Source organism: Pelophylax lessonae (genome assembly GCF_965119305.1).
Source record: "Pelophylax lessonae genome assembly, chromosome: 1".
Classification (NCBI taxonomy): domain Eukaryota; kingdom Metazoa; phylum Chordata; class Amphibia; order Anura; family Ranidae; genus Pelophylax; species Pelophylax lessonae.
Genome location: NC_138768.1, coordinates 794,605,911 through 794,625,675, shown reverse-complemented (window position 1 = coordinate 794,625,675; position 19,765 = coordinate 794,605,911). Strand labels below are relative to the sequence as shown.

Genomic DNA, 19,765 nt, shown 5'->3' with positions numbered 1-19,765 from the left:
CCATTTGGAGATAGTCGCGGCAGATGCAGGCAACCCCTTTCTGGGGCCATCCGTGATCACAAAAAGTGAATCCGCCTTACGGAACGATTCCGTAGCCTTCAGGTATACCCTGATTGCCCGAACCACATCCAAGGAATGCAACGCATATTCCCGAGGATGATTGGGCTGAGGACACAAGGAAGGTAGCACAATATCTTCATTCAGATGAAAGTCTGAAACCACCTTAGGAAGAAAGGATGGCTTCGGATGAAGAACTACCTTATCCCTATGAACCATCAGATATGGGGAATGGCATGATAATGCAGCCAGTTCTGACACCCTGCGTGCAGAAGTGATAGCCACCAAGAAGGCCACCTTCTGGGATAATGTAAGCAAGGGAATCTCCATGATATTTTCAAAGGGAGGTTTCTGCAGAACCGACAAAACCAAATTAAGATCCCAGGGCGGTAAGGGCGCGCGCACTGGCGGAGCTAAGTGCCGCACCCCCTGGATGAAATTCCGCACCAAGGAATGAGTAGCCAAAGGCTTCTGAAAGAAGATTGCTAATGCTGAAACCTGACCCTTGATAGTGCTCAAGGATAGTTTCTGCTCAACCCCCTTTTGCAGAAAAGCCAAAATTCGGGTCACCAAATAGGTACGTGGGGGAAATCCCAACGATTCACACCACGCAATATAAGTTTTCCATGTGCGATAATAGACTTTGCTAGAAGTCGCTTTCCTTGCTTTAATTAGAGTAGGAATAACTGAAGCTGACAATCCCCTGTCCTTCAGTACCTGGGTCTTAATGGCCAGGCCGTTAAAACCAGCGACTGTAAAGCACGATGGAAGATCAGTCCTTGAGACCGCAGATCCTCCCTGAGAAGAAGTCTACAAGGAGCGTCTGCGACTAGCCTGCCCAAGTCGGCGTACCCGGCTTGACGAGGCCAGCCCGGAATTACCAGGATAACTGGAGTTCCCTCCACCTCTATCCTGCGGAGAAATCTCAGCAGTAACTTGAGAGGGGGGAAGACATACAGTAGCTGATACTGTCCCTACGGGGCGCTCAGCGCGTCTGCTGCGTCCGCTAGAGGATCGCGGGCGCGAGCCCTGTTGAGCCAACCTGCCAACAGATCCATATCCGGGGTGCCCCAATGAAGGGACAGCTGGTGAAATACCTCTGGATGAAGAGACTATTCCTCTTGATCCAGAATCTGACGGCTGAAATAATCTGCCTGTCCACCTCCGTGATAAATATCGCGGAGAGAACTGGAACAACTGTTCCCCCAATAAAGAATGTTGGCCATTTCTATGGCCGCCAGGGCACTCTTGGTGCCCCTTGGTGATTGACATAAGTCATGACCGTGGCATAGTCCGATTGGATCTGAACCGGACTGCCCTGGAGCTGCTCGGTCCAGTAAATCAGACAAAGTCTGATCGCTCTCAGTTCCAACACCTTTATCGGTAACCTGGAATTTATCCGAAGAAATGACTTCCCCTGGCTGAGCATCGGAGACCGAAGCCACCCGACCAGAGCCTCCCTGGTCTGCTCGCTCAATCGGATCCGATTGTCCAGGGAATCGGGATTCCGATTCCATATGAGAAGAATCTCCTCTTTGGAGAATTCGGGTATGAGACTGGGCAAACGGTAGTGCCTCTAAGGAGGCGACCATCAATCCCAGCCAGTTGACGGACAGCAACATCAGAATCATTGACTGAATCTTCTGGAGTTTCTCCGCCTGGAGAAACACTCTTGCCAAGGATGTATCCAAAATTAGGCCCAGATAGTTCAGTCTCCTGGTGGGAACCAGGGATGATCTTTGGGAAAAGCAAAGAAAACGCTGATGTCCTGCGAAGATGGGGATATGAAGATAGGCATCCTAAATGTCTATGGATGCCAGGAAATCCCCCTGATGCAGGGAGGCCACCACTGTATGGATGGACTCCATCTCTTCCAAGACCAGAATTGGACGCACCTAGCCCTTTTTCCTGGGCATTGTGAACAGGTTCGACTAGAACTCCTCCAAGGAATGGGAACTACCACTGCTTGTTGCATCAAGCTGTCCCCCGCAAAGCTTTTTAAGCGACCCGGGGATGTCGAATATTGGAAGGGAAGAATCGCACCGGTGGAAGTGATCGAACTCGATCTTGTATCCCGACCATATGACCTTGCGAACCCCTTTATCCGGGATTCTGGAAAGCCCTGGATCCGGAAACCGGTGAAGACGTCCCCCCACCCTAGAGATGGGTGGGGCCCATTCTGTCAATCCAGCGAGATAACAGTGGCTTTATTTAGTCTGGAAATTGGTGAGTCCACTATTGGTGGTACCATCCATCTTTGTAATGAGGGATTCCTCAAAATGATAGCGCCTAGCAATGCGTTTGGAAATAGCAGGGGCTCTTTTACGGACGACCCCATTTGGGCAAGGGAAACCCTTCACCATTTTGGTAGGCTTGCTAGTACCAAAAAAGGAATATGAGTCTCAGCTACCTCTGCCGGTGTAACTGGAGGGTCCTGGGGCCACCCCGAGGGGATCAGGTGGGGATACATGAGTGGCAGGGTTCATGTAACAAGACACTTGCCAGCAAACACAAAAAAATTAATTGCAAGAAAAAAACATTTTTTTTTTTAACTTAGTCCCCCAGCGCAGTAGCGCCCCTCAGTCTACCTGCTTGGACCCCTCAGAAAGAGAGAGAGAGAGAGACCCCAAGGCTCACCTGATGCACAGAAGTTTCTTATCAAACTGCTTCCAGCACTGTCTGTTACAGACAGGAAGTCTTTGGCTTGCTTTCCCTGGGCCAAGGAGGCGGCTCCGCCCCTTTACACGCCTTCCGGCGCCTCCCAATTACTCCACGAGGTGTTTGGTCACCTCAAACATGGCCGCCCCCATGCTGGAGACACGAGGCTACGCCAATATGGCGGCCTCGTGCGATCTGCAGGAAAATGGTGGCGGCCTGTGTAGGATAGCGGCGGCTTGCAAGCTAGCAGCGGCCTGCGGGATGTGTGCATTCGGCCTGTGCGGCCTGCGGAAGTGCCTCGGCCTGCGGGAGGTGTCCTCGGCCTGCGGGAGGCTGTGTGGCCTGTGGAAGTGACCGGCTTTCTGGAGGGATGGCGATCTGTGGCTGCAGTAACTCAGGCATAGGCATCGGCCTGTGTACACACTAGACAGGTAGGATACCTCTATACCTCAATAGTAATGCCTCTTAGTAGTCTGCCACTGACTTCAGTCACCCTTACAGTCATATAGTGACTTTTAGATAGTCAGCTCCCAAACCAAACCTCCTGGTTTCTATTCACAAAAATCACACTCAAATTGGGGGATCTGTGACCTGTTATAGGATAGAGGGGAGACCCAGAAAACCGAGTGTCCGACCATCCCAGAGAGGGGCCCGCGTCCACCAACAAACCCGACAGGGGGAGAGGGGGAACATTCTACTCACCATACCGGAACCAGGCGGGCGCCAACTCCTGACAGAACCCCTCTCCACCGGGGTGGGGGGGCTGTCGACCAATACGGACGCCGTGACTCTGTTGGTCATTGGCGTCCAGGCGAGACGTTTTAACTCGCAGGGTCAGTCCCCGTCCAGTGGGACTATGTCGCGGCTGACCCAGCGCGGAGCTATGGCCTGCAAGCGCTCGTAGGCTGAACTGGGGTGACCACTGGATCTCAACATCCAGCCCGTCGCCCAGTTTCAGCGTACTTGCTTGAAGATCTCACAGGAACACTGGAGAAAAAAAGCTGTCTAAAAAAAAATCTTGCCAGGACCGAAGATCCTAGCAAGGAATCTAGGTCCTTACTCCTAACTAGACAGAAAAAAACTGATTTGCTGTAGCAGGAAGTGAGAGGATATACCCTCTGGGACTGCCCCTAGGGTGTGGCCAGAACGTTTTCTTTCCTGTCTAGTCCTACTCCTGTAGAGGGCAGTATAACCCGAGTTGATATTAATCAAGGAGGACTACGTCTGTCAATGAGCGACAGAGAAAATGTGAGTGCACTATTTGATCTTTATGCATATTAATAAACAGTAATACAGTTTTACGTGATAAGTTTCTTTCTATCATCCCCTTTCTTCTTGTGAGTGGAACCTTGTGAGTCTAGAGGAGCGGAGGATTGTACCCTCATTTTTAATTGGGTGCAATTTACCTGTGTTCTAGTGAGTTTATGCTGTCCAAAGGGTGTATTGAGAACATCTTTACACTTTCTCACTGTGGATGGAGCACCAATGAACTTTCCATTTTGAGTGGAGCACCGTGTGGAACATTGTGTTTTTTTGTCATCATTTGGAAGAACATTATTTTAACTATTAATTTTATTTATGAGTGCTGCACATTTTTTGTGGATGATGCAATCGATACAATAGAAAATTGATTTTATTTTTTCACATTGTTTTATGTGTTGGAATATCAAAATGTTTTATATTGACACTGTAATATTTATACTTGGCGCTGCTTTGTTTTTTATTTTACACATCTATGTCTTAAAAGTAGCTGCAGTGATGGGGATTTTTTCACACATTGGGTGTAGTGCTGCCTGATCCAAATTGTTGTCACTCCATGGACAGGGTATACTTAGATTAACTTTTTGATGGATTTCAAGTAAGAAGCAAACAAATTAAAGTGGTTCTAAAGGCAGAATGTTTTTTTTATCTTAATGCATTCTATGCATTAAGATAAACACCTTCTGTGTGCAGCAGCCCCCCTAACACTTACCTGAGCCCATCTCGATACAGTAAAGTTGCACGAGAGCCACAGCTGTCCGAGACTCTCCCTGCTCATTGGCTGAGACAGAAGTCGGTGTCATTGGCAGAGAGAGAGGGGGGTGGGGATGAGCCACAGCTCTGTGTCTGAATGGCCATACAGAGCAGCAGCTCGGCTCGAGTGCCCCCATAGCAAGCTGCAGGAGGGAGGGGCCGGGAGCACGGGGATCAGGGCTGCTCTGTGAAAAACCATTACACAGAGCAGATAAGCGCAAAACTCCAGTTAACACTGCAGTTACAGAAATATTATTTTTTTTCTTTTGAAATAAAATGTTTAAATCCTATAAATAAAAGGTAATTGTTCCACACACCCTCTGCAGTGTTTGGTTTGGTAAAGGAACAATAATGCATCAACTGGCAGAATCAACAGGTAGTTATACTTTTTTACAGAGAAAAGTAAAAACCTCTGTGTTAATGCTATTGAAAGAAATGTCATTTTTTATTGTTTCCATATATCCACTTTATAGCAGAACAAAAAGAAAACTTTGTTTTGCATTTTGGATAGAGGAAAGGAGTGTTGGAATAGCGGCTGTAAATTTTGTTTTTGCCATTAGTGTCCCATAGGGAAGACTTCCCTTCACTTCCTGTCCCATAAGCAAAACAGGAAGTGAGATGTAAATACCTCCAAAGTGAGGGAATCCCTGATTGTTACCAGAAATAGTGTCCCCATGAGAAGATATCCCCTCTATTCCTGTTTTGGTAATTTGGGATTTTCTTCCACTTTTGCTGATAACAGTAAAAAGGATAAATAGAGAGTATGAATCTCCCTAATGGGGGCACAGACAGCAAAACAAACCTGACAGGAGTTCTAATCCCTCTACACCCTATCCAAAATTAAAAAGCAATGCCCCTAGTTATACTTTATTGATGATCAGACAAGGATTTCTGATCTAAATTTATCTTAGAGAATAATTAAACACATAATCTTCCACCAATAAATTACCTTTTATGGCCTTTAACTGTTTACTCTTTTCCTTTTCATAACCCTTTAGGATTTGCTCTGTGTTTTGATAGTAGCTTTGAACCAGATTGTTCACATTACTGCTTGTGATGTACACGCTCTCCACTGCAGCCTCCAGCAGACGCTCCTGTTATCCAAAGTCGGAAACATTAAATACAGAAAACAAGCTGCATTCAGTATGAGATAGGAGAAGGAGAAGAAAATTCCCTTCAAAATTCTGTCCGGAACCTTGATTTCAATTAGACCAAGTACAAAAACACCATCTGGACTGCGTTCAATTATTTATTTCCACCATCCAGAGTGGGTTCCAAGCCTAAAATAGAACACCACAGGCCTTTTGACATCTGGAGCGATGTGTTAGATGTTTACATACATGTCAAGGTGATTCATGTTCACCTTCATCATTACAGTAATAATCTGTCAAAAAGAGGCAAGGTCTATTGAAATCACAGAGAAATGAGGAATATAATCCCTTTAACTGATCTCTTTATATGCATAAACAATGTGATATTTTAAATTATCAAATGCAGTTGAAGCATCTCACCACCAGTCTGATGTCTAATGATGCCTTTTATGGCCAAGAAAGGATGCACGCTTTGTAAATAGATTTGAAATGGAACTGAAGGCATTTTACAAAGACTGTGATGAGGCAGGCTGTTCTAGAGACTCACAATGCCTCTTCTGCAATAAAATGCATCTACCTGCCTGCTCACAGTCTTCTGAGCTCTCAGTAAACTGGGGTATGTATGCGCAGGTCAGCTTCCATCGGCATGGTCCCTGTGTGCCAGATGACTGACCCCTGAGCAGGAGTTACATCATCCCGCATCAGCCAATGGAGATGCCTAATGACCGGCACCCGGGGAGAAGATGGACCTAGATTGCTAGAAAGAAGTTAAGTAAAGTGCCATTAGTTCTGCTTTAAATTCAGGAACATCCCCAATATCCCCCCCCCCATATACATACATCTTGGGGTCCTTTCACACGAGAGATCCGATCTGATCCACCTGTCAGTTTTTTAGGCGGATCTGATTGGATCCCCCATGCCTCCCTATGGGGCAGCGGATGTCAGCGGTGACATGTCCGCTGACACCCGCATCCGATTCTGTCCGTGAAACCCGGACGGATGGAAACCCTATTTTCCATCCTTCCACGGGATCGGATGGAATCGGATGAGAGCGGACAGGCGGTCCGCTCTCATCCAATTCCCCATAGAGAGCAGCGGGGCTCTGACATCTCCCTCTCCGCACACAGAGCGGAGAGGGAGCGGTCACCTTCCTGCTCAGCGGGGATCTGTGTATCAATCCCCACTGAGCAGCACGGATCCGCCTACGGAGGCAGACCATGTGAAAGAAGCCTTATACTACAGAATATAATCGAATATGGCAGTTTTAATCTGTAATGGATTCTAAGGTATTGAACTGAGCAGACTCACTGGATATATAACTAAAATCGCTTTATCTCTTATTTTCCTTATTTTTGTATTGTTATATAATAATGATGCAATAATTGAAAATCATATTGTATACAATACAAATCTACTGTATATTAGGATAAGAGAGCATTTTTGTGTGATTAACCACTTCTGGACCGAAAGGTTTTCCCCCTTAATGACCAGGACATTTTTTGCGATACAGCACTGAATTACTTTAACTGACAATTGCGCGGTTGTGCGACTTTGTACCCAAATAAAATTGATGTCCTTTTTTTCCCAAAAATTGAGCTTTCTTTTGGTGGTATTTGATCACCTCTGTGATTTATTTTCATAATGTTATCACATCTATAAACTAGGGGAAAGATTTATGTAATTTTTATTCATTTACGTTTTTATTTATTTTTTTACTAGTAATAGCGGCGATCAGTGATTTTAAGCAGGACTTCAACATTGCGGCAGACAACTCGGACACCTAACTGACACTTTTGGGGGGACCAGTGACATTACTACAGTAATCGGTGCTAAAAATATACACAGTTACTGTAATGATACTAGCAGGGAAGGGGTTAACACCAGGGGCGATCAAAGGGTTAAATGTGTTCCTAGGGGGTGCTTTCTAACTGTGTGGGGAATGGGCTTGCTGAATGAACACCGAGACCTCTAAATAAGAGGAACACAGGATCCCTGTGTTTATTACTGACAGAACAGCGGTCTGCCGTGTTTACAATGGCAGACCGGTGTTCTGTCTCCACGGGGAGCGATCGTGGGTTCCCTAGAGCCAATCAGCATGTGTGCGTGGCTCCCACTAGCGGTCCCGCGAAACAACGTATGGTTACGTCATTTAACGGGACAGAGCCGACTTGCAGTATATATACTGCTGGCTTTCGGCACTTGGTTCTAAAGGCAAACATTCTTTTTACCCTAATGCATTGTATGCATTAAAGTAAAAAAACGTTATATGTGCAGCAGCCCCCCTTGTACTTACTTGAGCCCCATCGCGATCCATTGATGTGCACAAGAGCCTCGGCTCTTTGAGGACTCTCCCTCCTCATTGGTTGAGACGGCAGTGCATGCTATTGGCTCCCAATGCGGTCAATCACAGCCAGTGAGCCAATGAGGAGAGGGGGGGCGGGCCTTACCGCAGCTTTGCTTGTGAATAGACACACAGCAGTGGCTCGGGAGCAAGCCTGCTCGGGTGCCCCATAGCAAGCTGCTTGCTCTGAAGGAACTCGGTAGGGGGGGCCATGAGCGCTGGCAGGAACACGAGAAGAGGTGAATTTGGGCTTTCTGTGCAAAACCACTGCACAGAGCAGGTATGTATAACATGTTTGTTATTTAAAAAAAGAAAAAAGACAACCTTTAATATCACTTTAAGGAATGCAATTGCTTTATATTATTTTAATATTTTTGTTGCTTTAAATAAAGGATTTTAAAAAACAAATTCAGGAGAAGTGCAATAGCACCGTCACCCCATCACAGGAAGCTCCATTAGTTGGACTTGACTGGCATGTATCTAGATTTTGCAAAGCTGTCTGAGCAGTTCTTGGACAGCTTTGCCAACATCAAAAAATGTAGCTGCTGCAAAAACTGCATAAACTATCCCAACCATGCAGTGTGCAGGACAGGTTGTTCCACTTAAGGTGGCCACACATGCGTTCGTTTTTTCATTCAGCTAATGGTTTGAATGAAAAAACTGACCCGATTCCCCCAACCCACATGTATGCGGGAATCCTCCCCACTGTTTCAATGTATTCTGACAGCAAGGAGACTCCCCCATCATCAGAATTCACAGGTAATCGCTGCATCCTATTGCCTACTGTGTTGATAAAGCAAAAATATAGCGCTGGGCAGGTTGAACAGAAGCATCACCTTAAATTCACTGTTCTCTTCTATCATGCCCTTGGCAGCCTCCTGCTGTGCATGGTGTATCAGGCTCTGTCCTATGGCACGCTCCATGTGCTGGCGAATCCCATGATTGGCTTCTGTCAGGTCTAAAAGTAGTTGCTGCTGGAAGTCACTGCGTGCCTGCCAAGTTTCCTCCTCCAGCTTGCTTTCCTCCTCTGAGATATGAGCTTCCTGCTCAAGGGAAAAATGGATATTTATTATAACATTATAACAGAGCTGACATTTACAGAGAGCAGCTCTGTCCTATCATCCTATTCCATTCCCTTCTAAATGATCCATAGTGTCCTATAAAACATGATACACTGTTTTAAGTCATTCTATCTTTTCTTAGTGTAGCACTGCCCCCATGGGAGCTGCTTAAATCGGATTCCCCTGGGTTACCCATAGCAACGGACAACTTGAGGACATCTATCTGTGGTGTGTGCGGCGAGGCCGCTGCTTCACTTTGCCACTGAGGTGAAGGTTTTAAATGATGAACAGTACTTTAAGTTTCTGTCCAGGGTCTATCTTGGCACCCCCTTTCTGACCCACTGTGTGTGCTGGCCTTTGTCCACTGACTCTCCCTGGAGTGGTCCCCTTCCTGGGCAGACCCCTGGCAAGTTCCCTGGTACTCACGGATATTGTTTTTCACAGTACTCTCTGCCACTGCTCCACCGTCAGCTTTCAACAGGACCCTGCAGCTCAGCCCCACACGTCCGGTCCACTAGGCCGACTGCCTGTGACCAATTCCTTTCTGACAGGAGGAGAGACCGCCGTCACTTTCCTCCTGGGACTCTGCTTCCTGCCAAAGACGTCCTGTCACATGTGCCCTTGGCTTTTATAACCTATCCCAGGATGCACCACTCTCTGTGCCAACCCACTGGGACAGTTACAAATCCTGTGTTTCACTGGCTAGGTTTCCTCCACTGCTGAACAGGTTCTCCTATTGGATACAGTGGGGACACTCCCTCAGACCAAGTGAATCACACATGGACACATGTAACAGGCAAAACTATCAATCAGGCTCCCCTGATAAGCAGATGGAGCAAAACAATGCTTTTACTTAGCACCTACCTAGGAGGGTGCTACATTAGTGTTCTATGCCATGTTCTGCTTTGCCCTAGCCTTGGGATCTATGACCTACTGTTCTCTTCACCAACTTACAGTGGGTATAGAAAATAATCACTTTATCCCAGAGATATTTTGACAGTGCCTTCCCACCCATAGTTGAATGTTTGCTTCAGTTGCACTACCATGGACTGAAATGCTCTGGGAAAGCTCTTTTCATGCTGAGCTGATCAAAATGACCTCAGCTGATCACAGTTGAAAGTAAAATGGCTTTTTGTGCCATTGAGAAGGTGATTAGCTACACCTGATTGAGTTTACAAGTAATTTTTAAGAGGTGGGTGATCCTTTTTCCAACTCAGGGATACTGTATTTTATTTTATTTTTTCTGACATGTTAGTGTATCTTTCACTTGGAGTAAATACGGCTGGATAAAACAAAAACGTTATCTGTCTTCATTTCAGGCTGCAAAGCAACAAAACGTGATAATTTTAAAGAGGGGGGGGGGGGGGTTGATTCTTTTCCATACCCACTGTATATTCTTGTTGTGTAGGATATCATTCAGTATTATGTTATCCCTGAAATGTCCATAGCAACCTGCCCCAGAGGGAGAAGCCGACCCTGAAGGTAGCTGTTAGGGTAACGCAGGAGTGTAAATGAAGATAGAGGAGAGACAGCCCCCCAGCAACCATTCTACTTACTCCGAGCTTAGGATATATTGCTTAGTAATGGCTATCCTAGCTAAATATGTCCATATGTCCAATGAGCTGATGTTTAAAGGTTTTTAAACTATGAATGCAATAGCAGACCTTTCAGTAAAAAATGAATTGCTACACTACACCAGTGCACCAATTGGTTCTCCCCATGGATCCTGCTTTTTGCTTTGTAGTGCCACTGCTGCTCCTTACAATGCAATTCTATGATTCTGGGTAACTGATGTAAATGATGTCTTATCCCATCACCTGTAACAAGAAATGGAGTAGTTGCACCAACAGCTCCCTTTAGAGCAGACTTTCCGAAGCTTTTCACCTCAGAGGCACCCCTTAAAATCAATGTCAGGTCTCAGGGAACCCTTGCTAAAAAACGATTATATCTACAGGCCATAATACAGTAACATGATTTAGTATGTTGTAGATATAACCATAAAAACCACTCCTCATATAATCATGATATTAAAATGAAACAAGTGACCAAAAAAACTAAAAAAAAAAAAAAACTAGTGAAAATTGTCCCTTAAAGAGGAAGTAAACCCTTCTCTGTAACTTAAGCCTATAATAAGGCTTACCTATAGGTACTGTAAATATCTCCTAAACATGCACTGTTTAGGAGATAATTACTTTGCATGCAGCCAGTGACATCAGAGCCCTGTGCTGAGAATGACGGCTCCCACGCGAATCATCATCGCTGCTCGGGCCAATCAGATGGTGAGAGGATGCAAACCCGGAAGGAAAATGGGTGAACATGTCGGCCGTGTTAGCAGTGTGTGGGAGCCGCTGCAGGGGCTTTGCTCTAAGGTAAGTATTTCATAATGAGCTAGTATGCGATGCACACTACCTCATGATGTCTTTGTCTTTCAGGTTTTTATTTTTTTTTTATTTTTTGGAGTTTTACAACCTCTTTAAGCCCAGTAAACGCGTAAAGATCGCCATACTAACACAAGCAATGTTAGGGCAGCAATCTCATTCACTGTGCCTTTGTGTTCTGACAGCGCTTATGCTTTGTTCAGCTGTGATTGACTCACTGTGTGACAACAGTTACATGAGGTTAATTACATGTGTCTCCTTACCTGTGAATCCGAGATACTTCCTCGGTGCTGAATGGAGCAGCAGGGGGCGAAGGAAAAGTTTGTGTATGCTGTTGGAGAGGGGTGGGGAATTACAGAAAACCTAATGCTTTTGCCTACATAGTCTAAACACTGGTTTGGGTTTAAAGGGTTAATTCCCTCTTATCAAACACTGCCTATACAAGTAAGGGGCACCTGAATATAAAAACAAACCATTCAACTTTTTCCAAAGGTAAACAATGCCCTTCCTATTAATGTAGGCCATTTATGTACCTTCCAAAGCTTGGCCAAAAAGCTCCCAGAAACTTCACCATCTACCCTGTCCTGTTGTTAGGATGTTGCTAAGACATACCCAGACAATTCAAACTCCCTTGCATATGCTCCCTCTCCCCTGTCGCAGTATCTCTGAGCTCAGCGATGCTTCTACGCAGGATAGTGTGTACAACATATACATGGCTGGGAGAGTCTTAACAATGTCCTAGAAAGAAGGCAGGATGGGGTGGTGCCATCTCTGGGAGTCAGGTATTTAAATAGCATACACCCATAGCAAGAGCATTATCCAACTTTATTCAAAGTTGCATAGTTTTTATCTGTGGGCATCCCTTACCTGCATAGGCAGTTTCTTTTTGGTAAAGGTGAACTAATCCTTTAAGGCACTGGTGTCAAACACAAGATCCACGGGCCGAATCCGCCCCCCCCCCCCCAGGCCATTTTATATGGCCCTTGCACCTCTCCTGCAGCTGCTGCACCTCCCTCATCACTGCCCCCACCTTGTCTCAGCACATGGCAGTAGAGAGGACAAAACTCCTCTACCAGATCCTGTGCTTCCCCAAGCAGCCGCAGAAAGGCTCATCTCTACCACCCCCCCCATCTTAGCAGGTGGCAGCAGGGAGGAGGACAACATTCCTTCTACAGATCCTGCATCTCCCTGTGCAGCCGTAGCACCCCATCATCTCGGCGTCCACTGGTCTCAGCATTCAGCAGACTCTGGCAGCTGACTTCAACCCTCCTCTGGTCCACTTCCAGGTCCTGCAGTTTCGGCTTCCCAGCTCCGCCCCCAGCTTCTTCCCAGCAGCAGCCCATGGTAAGGGGAATGCACTGTGATGTAAGGGAGGGTGGGGGACTCTTAAATTCAAATGGTGGTGGGCTACAGACAAAAACCAGCCCTCTGAGGGGGACTATACTACTGATGTGGCCCACAATGAAATTGAGTTTGACACCCCTGCTTTAAGGTAAACACTTTAATAGTAACACAAACTATAGAATGAATTCTGGTTAAGACTGGTTAGCTTTGTAGAGTTAGCAGTCAGATATGTGGAGTTTCTGATAGATTAGGAATTAATTAGAGACAAACCCAAAAGAGTTAAACTGAGTGAGATGGACCTTTCCTCATCTAGCACTGTCTCAAGTGACACAACTGATGCCATAGTGCTGTAATTAAGGGATGCAGCCATGTACGCTTACCATCTCATTCTGGGTTTGCCACTGCTCCTCGTTCTGTAAGTGCCACTTGCCCTTTTCTAAGGCTTGTTGCTCCTTCAGCTCTTGAACGATGACAATCTTTCTGGACATCCTCATCTGTGTGAGAGTTGCCATGGTAATGGTTCGAAGGGAAAGCGTACGCATGACAGATCTCAGCAAGAACTTGTGTCTCTGTACTGCGAGTCTGTGGGACCTGGGGAAAGGCAAGATGGAATTCATTGGATACAATTTACTGCAGATCCAGATAACACAGAAAACATAAAAACAAGAAATCATTTTCACACTTAAGCTACATAGATATTTCGATGTTCTGGAAGGTTTAAAATGAAAGTCTTTTCATTTCTATAGGTATAAAGTTAATTGTACTAATATAAATGATTTTATCCTGGCCCTCTCATGCAGCCTTTTTGGGGTGCCCAGCCCACATCATCATCACACCATCAAGGAGAGTAGAGCATCCCAAAAGCTGGTGGTATGGGAGCAAGTCAAGAACACATTACAGTGCCTTGCGAAAGTATTCGGCCCCCTTGAACTTTGCAACCTTTTGCCACATTTCAGGCTTCAAACATAAAGATATAAAACTGTAATTTTTTGTGAAGAATCAACAAGTGGGACACAATCATGAAGTGGAACGAAATTTATTGGATATTTCAAACTTTGTTAACAAATAGAAAACTGAAAAATAGGGCGTGCAAAATTATTCAGCCCTTTTACTTTCAGTGCAGCAAACTCTCTCCAGAAGTTCAGTGAGGATCTCTGAATGATCCAATGTTGAACTAAATGAATAATGATGATAAATAGAATCCACCTGTGTGTAATCAAGTCTCCGTATAAATGCACCTGCACTGTGATAGTCTCAGAGGTCCGTTTAAAGCGCAGAGAGCATCATGAAGAGCAAGGAACACACCAGGCAGGTCCGAGATACTGTTGTGGAGAAGTTTAAAGCCGGATTTGGATACAAAAAGATTTCCCAAGCTTTCAACATCCCAAGGAGCACTGTGCAAGTGATAATATTGAAATGGAAGGAGTATCAGACCACTGCAAATCTACGAAGACCTGGCCGTCCCTCTAAACTTTCAGCTCATACAAGGAGAAGACTGATCAGAGATGCAGCCAAGAGGCCCATGATCACTCTGGATGAACTGCAGAGATCTACAGCTGAGGTGGGAGACTCTGTCCATAGGACAACAATCAGTCGTATACTGCACAAATCTGGCCTTTATGGAAGAGTGGCAAGAAGAAAGCCATTTCTTAAAGCTATCCATAAAAAGTGTTGTTTAAAGTTTGCTACAAGCCACCTGGGAGACACACCAAACATGTGGAAGAAGGTGCTCTGGTCAGATGAAACCAAAATCGAACTTTTTGGCAACAATGCAAAACGTTATGTTTGCAGTAAAAGCAACACAGCTCATCACCCTGAATACACCATCCCTACTGTCAAACATGGTGCTGGCAGCATCGGGGTTTGGGCCTGCTTTTCTTCAGCAGGGACAGGGAAGATGGTTAAAATTGATGGGAAGATGGATGGAGCCAAATACAGGACCATTCTGGAAGAAAACCTGATGGAGTCTGCAAAAGACCTGAGACTGGGACGGAGATTTGTCTTCCAACAAGACAATGATCCAAAACATAAAGCAAAATCTACAATGGAATGGTTCACAAATAAACATATCCAGGTGTTAGAATGGCCAAGTCAAAGTCCAGACCTGAATCCAATCGAGAATCTGTGGAAAGAACTGAAAACTGCTGTTCACAAACACTCTCCATCCAACCTCACTGAGCTTGAGCTGTTTTGCAAGGAGGAATGGGCAAAAATTTCAGTCTCTCGATGTGCAAAACTGATAGAGACATATCCCAAGCGACTTACAGCTGTAATCGCAGCAAAAGGTGGCGCTACAAAGTATTAACTTAAGGGGGCTGAATAATTTTGCACGCCCAATTTTTCAGTTTTTTATTTGTTAAAAAGTTTGAAATATCCAATAAATTTCATTCCACTTCATGATTGTGTCCCACTTTTTGATTCTTCACAAAAAATTACAGTTTTATATCTTTATGTTTGAAGCCTGAAATGTGGCAAAAGGTCGAAAAGTTCAAGGGGGCCGAATACTTTCGCAAGGCACTGTATATACTAGCCGGAGAGTCATAACATCTGTAGCACGGAGTGTGGGGCATGATACCCAATACAAGGTATTGTCCATATTCCCATCGCACACGTTCTTGGACACAGGCTCTTCTGTTGCGGGTGCTGTAGCAACGGCCAGCTGGAAACTGAACTTGTCATGAAACAACACATATATTCGCCAGCACACCATGGATCATCAGATATCGTCCAAAACTTTTATTGCAGAAAGATCCCATCACAAAGGACCAAGTGCAATGTTTAGAAGCCACGCAGGACCCCGTTTTCAGACAAATAATATGATTATTACATGCCTGATAAAGGGATCTTACGTGGCACCCAAAACATTGCACTTGTGATGTCTGATGATCCACGGTGTGCTGGCAAATATGTGCATTGTTTCATGATACCTAATACGGTGCAGCATGTCCAAAGAAGGATGCTAACTCTTTCATAACCTAGATCAAGCAATCAGAATCCATCATTTACCAGTCTGACTTGAACAGAATGAATTCAGATTGGCTGCAATTAAGAATTAGTGCTTTATTAACTGAAAATGTCCAAACTTATTTATATATGTACGTGAGGCTGACATATAAGCTCATTGTGTATGCAGGTTATGCTTTAGGCTTAGAAGTGCTTAAGTAATTTATATTATAATTTATTGGTGGGTAACCTTGTTACCGAATCCAAAAAAGAACATAAATCTAAAAATGAGAAGGCTGAACTTTAACAGCACCATGCAACATATAATACTACAGTGAAAACATGAATTTTATTAGTCATCGCAATTAAAAGGATACAACATTTCCAACTGGGAATAGGATGATGATTGCATTTAATAAGACCTTTAAGGAGGTGTTAAAGAACACAGAACTGCATTTATTAGTGCCTTTACCAACTTCCTAGAGTTCAGTGTCAAGCTGGTTTAATATGGGGAGGCCAGAAGACAAATGTTTCTTTAAGGATTACTTACTCCTCGCTAAGGCCAGTTAACCGATCTAACACATCTCCAATGATCTGCTGTTGTGTCTCACATACATATTTATCAAGCATGGCTGACAGCGCTTGCTCTCGTGACCATAGCTGCAACAAGAACAAAAAGTAAAATAAACAAAACGTATTTCATATAGCATAAGTAAAATAAATGAAAGCCATTTTGTGAGCCAGTTATGACAATGATGCAGCTAATAGACTCACTTATACCTGTGTTACTATCTATGGAAACAATAAGCTGATGATTTATGGCAAAATATCAGAATTAAAGGCAATTAAGGCTGGACTATACAATTTTCTTATTCAATTTCCTTTAGATTTACCTTCAACTATGTAGTGGAAGGGTCTGTCTAATTGCATAAAAAATGAAAGTGTTTAGGTTTGATCTTATTATATAGTTTTGGTAAAGCTAAAGGAAAGTTGAACAAGAAAATTGTATAGTGTATGGCCAGCCTTCGAGTGCTTTTGTACATATATCCATTAAGATATGTACTATGTTCACAAATTCTAAATTCTTTAAAGTTTATTTGAAGTATTTTAGTAAATTCACATCCATCATTACAGTGTAATGAAATAACAGATTTTCAATGCTTTACCTGCCATATCAATGCCAGCATGCTCCACTGCCATTATTTATGGCCTATCCTTGCAGATAAGGACCAATGTTTTTCATAAAAAACGATGGTTTTGCAGCCACAGTCCAACTTGTTTCCTGCTAAGTCTGACCTCAGATCACAAAAAAGTTTACCAACTGAAGGGCTAGTATGTTAAGCAGCTTGACAAAGAGTACCTATGGTAAATATTCAGTTCCACTTTAGGTCCCAAGTCATTTGTATATCTGTACTGATGTTACAACTCACTAAGTTCTAATTAACAGTTTTTCAGATGTGTTTGAAGCACAATTTCAGTCAAAACTTTTTTTTTATATTTTTGCAAAGGGTTATTCTTTTGTCCTAGTAACAGTTTTTCTCCTCATTTCTTGCCCTGGTGTCACAGGGATGAAAAGTGAGGGGAAACATTGCCAGTGCTTATTATATCCTCCCCTTCTGCAGAATATAGTTTGCAGCAAAGTGACAGGTGCACTTTGAAGACAAGGATATTTTCTTCGGTTTTCAGTTTCTACCTCTGTAAGGCATCAGGGACAGCGTCAGGATGACAAGATGGTGCACCATCTGCTCTAAAGTTCATTGCGTGATTAAAGCCTTGTCACTGGGAATATTGCCTCCATATGTAGCGGTATGACTGTGAAGCCACAGAGCACATTAGCTTGCTATAGAAAGAACTGACTGAGAAAATGCAAACTATAAGTAATTAAACTGCCAGTAACTGGTCGTGTGTACAGTTTGAAGGCTTCTTTTGCAGGAGGATATTTTTACTCACTGTAAAATCCTTTTTCTGAAATTTATTGAGGGACACAGAAAGTTCTTCCCCTTCCGGTTATATTGTGAGCTACAGGAGGATCAGACACTGGCAACAAAAGAAAACTGTAGGCCAGCCAAGGATAACTCCTGCCACTACCAACATACCTCAGTTTTGTAACAAAGCAGTAATAAGGGGGTGATCATAAACATATATGGGTGGGATTTGTGTCCCTTAAAAGATTCCAATAAAAGCTCATTCTCATCCACTGAGAAACCCAGGAAGTTGTTAAACCTTTGGGTGTCAAAAGCAGTTAAACTGAGGGGTGGACAACATGACAAACAAATGTTACCAGGCCCAAGAAAAACAACAGAAGACCAGGGGCCAGCCTTTCACATCTGAGAAACAGATGCTTGATGATGAAAAACACTCACAGATCTAATAGAGTGCTTTCTGACAGGAAAAGGTGGAAACTGAACCTTGAGACCATAAGCTTAGATGAAGGTCTTCTTGAAACAGAACAGAAAGGGCAAACCTTGATTCTTTATAGTGCTGATAGTCAAATGCTGGTCCAATCCTAGCTGCAGGAAGGAGAGGATTCATCCTACGAAGTAACTCCTGGGTTGGAAGCCCCAAGACTTACACCTAGTGAAGTAAGCCCAGTGGCGTAGCGTGGGGGTGCAGGGGGGGCCAGCCGCACCGGGCGCAAAATTTGGGGGGGCGCATCCCACGCCAGTGTCACTCTAGTAAACTTTAAAAATTCTTCCTAGCGTGTCACTTCAGCCGCCGCCATCTTCAGGCTAAACGATGGCCGGTCGGCGCCCTGTGATTGGGCCAACATTGTCATGTGCGGCAGCGGGGCTGGCCAGTGGCAGAGCCCCGCCTCGCTTCTGGAGCCCGCCTTGCCGTCTTCTAAGTCAGCCCTGCATGTGCCTCCGTCCCACCTCCTCTAAGCTCTCACAATCCTCCCCGCCCCGCCCCCTGTAAGGGCTCGATGACACTGTGTAGTGGGCAGTGTAGTGTAGTGGGCAGTGTAGTGGTCAGGTAGGAATCAGGTAGGTCATTGTAAGAGTCAGTGTCGGGGACAGGTAGGTCAATGTAGTGGCCAGTACAGGAATCAGGTATGTTAGAGTAGTGGACTGGTAGGTCAGTATAGGAATCAGGCTGGTCAGTACTATTGTAGGAAGGGACTCGGGAGTACTAAAAGTCCGCAGGTTAGGGGGCGCAAATTACTTGCCTTGCCCCGGGCGCTGACAACCCACGCTACGCCACTGAGTAAGCCTTCCACTTCAAATCATAGACCTTGTGAGAAGTAGACCCAGGAGACTTATGGCACTTTTCCACTGCAAGTACCGGCTCGGCTCTACTCGGCCCTGCTTGGCCCAGTTTGCTTTTCCACTGCTGGTACCGCATGGTACGGTGTTGGAACGGTTCGGTATGGTTTGGTATGGTTTGCTTTTCCACTAAAGTAGTACTAAAGTTAAGTGGGTGGGATAACAACGATTCTCTGACCAATCAGTGGCTAGTAGTGACTGCATGCAAAGGATTGTGGGATATGGTACCAGTATGGTACCTCTTGGAACCACAATCGAGGTGGTACGGTTTTAGAGAGCCATACCGTTCGGTTCCATGTAGTGGAAAAGCGCCGCCGTACCGTACCGAACCGTTCCTACACCGTACCATGCGGTACCAGCAGTGGAAAAGCACAAAAGCGAGCCAAACCATTCGGTTCCATGCAGTGGAAAAGCACCATTACTATATCAGTGTACCACATCTGCCTAGGCCAGTCCAGAGCAATGAGGATAACCAAAATGCTCTCCATCTGGATACTGCCAAACAGATTAGAACGTTTCAGAGAAAGAACGCCTGTCAAGTTTGTTGTTGTATCTGGAGGCCAGGAGGTCCACATCCCGTGTCCCCCACCTGAGATATAGGTCCTGGAAACCCTCT

At 44.9% G+C, this 19,765-nt stretch overlaps 1 protein-coding gene across 1 annotated transcript in view; it reads right to left on the bottom strand.

Annotated features, from left to right (window-relative positions):
- The window catches only part of EVC (EvC ciliary complex subunit 1), a 178,656-nt gene that overhangs the window by 17,760 nt on the left and 141,131 nt on the right, over positions 1-19,765 (bottom strand). The window contains exons 14-17 of the mRNA XM_082263110.1: positions 16,437-16,546; positions 13,324-13,534; positions 8,997-9,203; positions 5,678-5,822 (exon numbers count right to left, since the gene is read on the bottom strand). Coding sequence (XP_082119236.1) covers positions 5,678-5,822; positions 8,997-9,203; positions 13,324-13,534; positions 16,437-16,546 — 673 coding nt within the window. The remainder of the gene's footprint in view (positions 1-5,677; positions 5,823-8,996; positions 9,204-13,323; positions 13,535-16,436; positions 16,547-19,765) is intronic.